Genomic DNA, 5,586 nt, shown 5'->3' with positions numbered 1-5,586 from the left:
AAGAGAGAGAGAGAGAGAGAGAGAGAGAGAGAGAGAGAGAGAGAGAGAGAGAGAGAGAAGCTCAGAAGAATAAGAATGAAGAGAAAAAACATTTCTCTTCTGTGCTATATATGCTATATATTATACATCATGTATATCATATTTATTATACAATGCATTATATATTACATGAATACACACAGGAAATGTTTAATAGTAAATTATAATATATACAATATACATTTCAAATATGGGAAAATTGGATAATGTAACAGGAAGAGCAATTAGACTACAATCAATGATACTGAAAACCAATGTCCCTACCTAGTATATATAAATTCTGAGTGACACAAGACTGAAGTCTCTTAACTCTGACTTGTGGAAACACATATGAGCTTACTCAATTTGGGCACTGGCTGTGTGTCCCAGAACTGGTATCTGCGTTTTGTGGCCTCATCAATGTTCCTGGCTGGGCCTTGGCATGCAGACAGCAGCTCCATTGCTCTCTGGATGTCCTGTAGCTTCTGAATAGGGATGGTGGGATTCTAGAAGGGCAGACATAAAGAGACACACGACATGAGGACGCTTCCACCACCTTTGAACACAGGGCATCTGTGTGTAATGGCCTCAAACACTGCCCCACCTCCTGGAAGCCTGCTAAAGGCTAGCTGTGGATATACTGAGATGAAACAGCCACACTGTTGCAGGTTTCAACTGGGGCTCTGCCAGTTTGGGAATGCTAAGTACACAGAAGCACCCTCTGCTTCACGATCCCGCCCATCTGTGCTGGTCCCACTGCTCCTTTGGGAAAAGAAGGCAAAGAGTGACATGCAGGCATGCATTACTGTCACACAGCAGCCAGGCAGCCAGGAGCCTCGGTTGTGCTGTTAGCGTTAATGCTCTGCGGCAGCAATGGAAGGGCAGAGGAAACAAGTTCTAGAATAGAAACTAGACAGACAAGAGATGATTAGAAGGGAAGGAAGGGAAGAGAAAGAAAGAGAACCTTAGGGCTATGCTGGGAAGGAAATGGTTAGGAAGAACCCACTGAACCCTTCTGCTGCTCCCTCCTGGACCACAGCAGCCTTTCTCACACTGGAGGAACCCTGAGACAGAAGGCAGAAGAGAAGCCTCCTGCAACTCCTGACCCTCGGCACCCACCGCTTGCTCTCCCAACACAAGTGTGCCAAGTCTAGCTTCATTTTTAGGGAAAACAGATTCTTATCAATAAAGTGGGTGATATTTTTAAATTGTAAAAAGGCCAGTATTTGCTTTTTTCCTTGCAGATTTCCCATGTTTTGAAATTCTGCAAGTATAATAAATAATATACAGAAACTGAGACTACATTCAAAAGAAGACATTGCACATGGGACTGGATACAGAAATCAGTGGCTTTTTTTTCCAACAAAATAAGTGAGTTTAAGGATTTTGATACTGCTCAAATAATTCCTTCCCATTGTGATTTAGAAGTGGTTAGAAGAAATCTCAGAGCCCTTATGTTTTGCTGTGTATCAGCACTCTGAATATGTAGCAAAGGGACCATGAACCCTCCATGGTAAAGCAGCAACTTTGGCTTTCTGCTCAACTCTGAGTTTGAAATCTGTGCTCTAGATAAGTCCATTATAATCCGGGAACCGTCTCCGTTTGAAGTGCAAAGCATGGGCTGGCTCTCCTGGGCTTTCCTTGTTTACTATGTTCTCCTGACATTGACCTTCTCTAGTAGAGAACAGCAGCAGGCCAACAGCACACCACCTCCACTTAGCAGCCATCTGCACAGCTCTATTGAAGCTGAGTCTAGAAGCTGTCAATCTTACACTAATCACGACAAAACCCAGGAGGCCATATCTTAATGACATATACAAGTTAAAGATAACACGTGCCTGTTCTAAACACTGCACTTCTTTCTCTCTCTCCTCCTCTCTCACTTTTGGCAGTGGTACTAGGAATTAAACCTAGAGCCACATACATGTTAGAAAGGCAATGCTCTACCACTGAGCTACATTCTCAGCCTTTTGAGAAGTTGAGACAGGGTTTCACTCTGGCCCAGGCTGACCTTGGCTTTGAGATCCTCCTATATTGGCCTCTCCCATAGGAACTGTTACAGGCATGAACTACAGCACTTGGCTCTGTATTTTTTTTTTTTTCAGCCACGTTGTTCATTTCATTGAATACTAATTAACCATCATGTAATTCTCTTATAATAAAAAGTTTGTATATAGGAAATTTTAGCTCATATATGTAAATTGTTTTAATTCCAATTGTTCTTTTGGCCTACTGATTTCATATCCATAACTTCATGTGACGTGTTTAGCTTTAATTTAAAAAAAAAAAAAAAAACCTTTAAAAAAATATCTTGGGTCTGTTTCACTCTCCAATACTTTAACTCATGAATTAATAGCCTCTTGAATGTCTAGCACAGTCTACTATGAGACCTACAACAGAAACCAAGCTTTACAACACAGTTCAATAACAATGCCTGAAAATAATTTAACTCTGGCTTGAAAATGCAAAGCAGAATTCAGGCTTAAAAAAAATATACCTGGCTACAGGGCCTAGTTTGTTACAGTAATTTTTCTTTTCTGACAGTTGAGTGAAATTGTTCAAGACACATTAAAAGCAAATTCCTTCGCAGTAATCATAAAGCAGTACCCTGTACTGAAGGGGTAAATGATACCCCAGCTCCAGGAAGATCCTAAAGCAGTTTATAGTGTCAGCTATTCAGTATCACCAGGCCATCTGTGACACATATCTAACGCTCACTATTTAAATGCTTTCTGAAAATAGGTGCAAATAAGAATAATTTTCAAACCTATAATGTCAAATTAAGGAAATTCAGTTTTTTGGGTTTTTTTTTGTAACTCTGATTATTTCTGAGGTGCTGGAGATTAAATGAAAACCTTGCACATTATGCTCAACCACTGGGCCAGAGGATTAATTTTTTCTTTTTCTTTTTTTGAGACAAGGGGTCTCCCTATATATATAGCTCAGGCTGGCCTCGAACTCACAATTATCTTGCCTACACCTCCTGGGTGCTGGGATTATAGGCGGGCGCCACCACGCTCACCTTATGATACATTCTTAAATCTATCCATTCACCTTCCATAGTATCACCACCTGGGGAGAAAGGCGAGAATGTGCATTAGCCCCCAGTTAACTGCCCACTACTGCGTTCTTACCGAAGCAGAAGGAATTCCGTCTTGTTAAAGCTGCTTCCTAAAGAATACTAAATACCAACTACATCCTGTGCCCATTACTTTCTAAACTGAAGACCTTAGGAAAAATTTGTCCAAGTTTTCTGCCACTAAAAAGTCTGTAAGAAAGGGTTGGGGTTATGTGTCAGGCAGGTAAAGTGCTTGCCTGGCATGCATAAGGATTTAATCCCCAGTACCACATATATCAATCTGTTAAGAATCCAGACAAATATAATTTTAATTTTAATCTTTGAGTATAGACCAATTATTCTCTAAATGTAGTCCACTGTAATAGTATGACATTATCTACTACTGCCATAAATTTATGGGAAGAGGGTGCCCCAGTTTAAAAAAAAAAGAAATAATGGACAAAAGCCCTCATTAAAACACTGTTGGCTAGCTTCTAATTAACAAAACAAAATCAACAAAGAAAACCCCCTCTCTACCATATATGCTAACAGTAGTTCCTCCCACTCAGTTGGCTGCAGTTTCTTATCAGTGTCCAGAGTGGAAAGGAAGTGCTTAGAATCCCCGAGGGTAAAGGGATGGGTAAAGCCAATGGCATGGTAGAAGCAAAGAGCCGCCCACACTGCAGGTAAGTGATGCGTTTATCTGCTGAAGCAACACCAAGAAATGAGAAAAATATTTGCAAGCTGATGGCGATTTCCCAATTTATCTCGGAGGTTATGTCTAGTGGAACACTGATCACGTGAGACCCAGAGGGAAGCTGGGGAGGAAGGTTCGATCGACTTTGTTTTCTCCCTCAGTCACTTGGGGCTAAACTGAGGCAAGTAATCGCCTTTCTCAGAGACGCTAGTTCTTTCATATAACGAAGGTACCACCAACGACAAAACTATCCACAGACTGACTTATATGACATAATATAAACTTCATATGAAAAAATCTGAAATCCACAAAATTTACAGGTACTGCCTTCTGTGGAGTGCACTGTACGAAGCAACCTTCATTAAGAGCAATCTCATTTTAACTTCATGACAGCCTTATCGACTTGGGGAAGGAAATGGGCTTTCCAGGATAAGGATCAGCTCAAAGAGATGTAGTCTGGAGATGAGTAATGGAGTCTGGGCCAAGTGCCAGGTCCCAGGGCTACCCTAACCAGAACGATGTTCTTGAAGCTATAACCATCAAAGCCATCTTTTCTGTTACATTTCTAACTCAGCTTCTGGCTCTGGTTTCCTGAACTACCAAGCCTGTGTTGTCCTGTGTGGTAGGAAGGAGGGAATCTCCACAAATGGGGGTGACTGCCAACCGCATCACCAGACCCACATACAGCACTACTAGCCCTCTGTTCAGCAGGCTATCTGCCAACATGGGACCAGAAGGACAGCTAGTTCGGTTTAAAATAGGGGTATCCTAAGGGAGAAGAACATGAGAAGGTGTTCCCCACCCTTGCAATGGCATGAGGGATGACCACTGCAGACCAGGCTGACTCAAAGTCAACAGAAGACTTACCCATGGCTGCTCCTGCTGAAATCTGCTGCCAGATGGCGTTGTGCTATGCAGGTAATTAGACAGACACCCAGAAAAATTAAAATGTGAATATCTTCTGAACCAAAAGTAATCACAGATTAAGTGTAACTTCAAAACAACAAAAACAAAAGCAAAAACAAAACAACAACAAAAAAACAAACTTCCTACTACCAGGCTCCCAGAGACTTTTATGACTATGATCTACATACTACTACAAAAAGAAGGAGAAATGAGATGCTACACACACACACACACACACACACACACACACACACACACACACACAGAGTATGCACCTCTTGGTTATGTGGATGCCACAGTGAGCTTCAGGGAGGCTGTAAACACCCTCCAGTTACTCCTGTCATTCAACACACAGTCAAAGAAACACTAGCTATACATCTACCCCACCCAGACCCATCTCTTCTGCACTGGGGAGAAACAGCTGTGGCAAGGAAACAGGCTCTCACTTTAGAAGACTGCTGAATCTTAATCTCCTGGGAGTCAGATGCAGAGTCGGACTTGGTACCCCCAGAATTTGGCTTCTCCTTTTTTCTCTTCTGTTTCTTCTTTTTCTTTTTTGCTCCCAAATCCCCTCCAGGGCTTCTGTAGGAAATTCAAGGAAAGTAAAAGAAATAAAAGGGAAAACATCATTATATAAAACTGAGTTGCATAAACATTATTACTTAGAAAACCACATGTGATCTGCACAGTGAAGGACAGCTACGTTAGAATGTGTGGCTATAAATCAAAACAACCCTGAGATTCCATCTCACTACCGTCAGAATGGCTAAGATTAAAAATTCAGGTGACAGCAGATGCTGGCGAGGATGTGGAGAAAGAGGAACACTCCTCCATTGCTGGTGGAATTGCAAGCTTGTACAACCACTCTGGAAATCAGTCTGGCGGTTCCTCAGAAAATTGGACATAG

At 41.7% G+C, this 5,586-nt stretch overlaps 1 protein-coding gene across 3 annotated transcripts in view; it reads right to left on the bottom strand.

Annotated features, from left to right (window-relative positions):
• Nucleotides 1–5,586, bottom strand: part of Nmt2 (N-myristoyltransferase 2) — a 47,556-nt gene that overhangs the window by 20,716 nt on the left and 21,254 nt on the right. The window contains exons 2-5 of one of the 3 annotated variants that reach the window (XM_021215319.2): nt 5,126–5,261; nt 4,641–4,683; nt 3,041–3,090; nt 380–524 (exon numbers count right to left, since the gene is read on the bottom strand). In XM_021215319.2, the coding sequence (XP_021070978.1) occupies nt 380–524; nt 3,041–3,090; nt 4,641–4,683; nt 5,126–5,261 (374 nt within the window). The remainder of the gene's footprint in view (nt 1–379; nt 525–3,040; nt 3,091–4,640; nt 4,684–5,125; nt 5,262–5,586) is intronic. The other 2 variants (XM_021215322.2, XM_021215320.2) reach the window with 2 other exon arrangements.

The sequence above is a fragment of the Mus pahari genome, chromosome 16, assembly GCF_900095145.1.
Source record: "Mus pahari chromosome 16, PAHARI_EIJ_v1.1, whole genome shotgun sequence".
In the NCBI taxonomy this organism is placed as follows: domain Eukaryota; kingdom Metazoa; phylum Chordata; class Mammalia; order Rodentia; family Muridae; genus Mus; species Mus pahari.
This window is presented reverse-complemented; position numbering and strand designations above follow the sequence as displayed.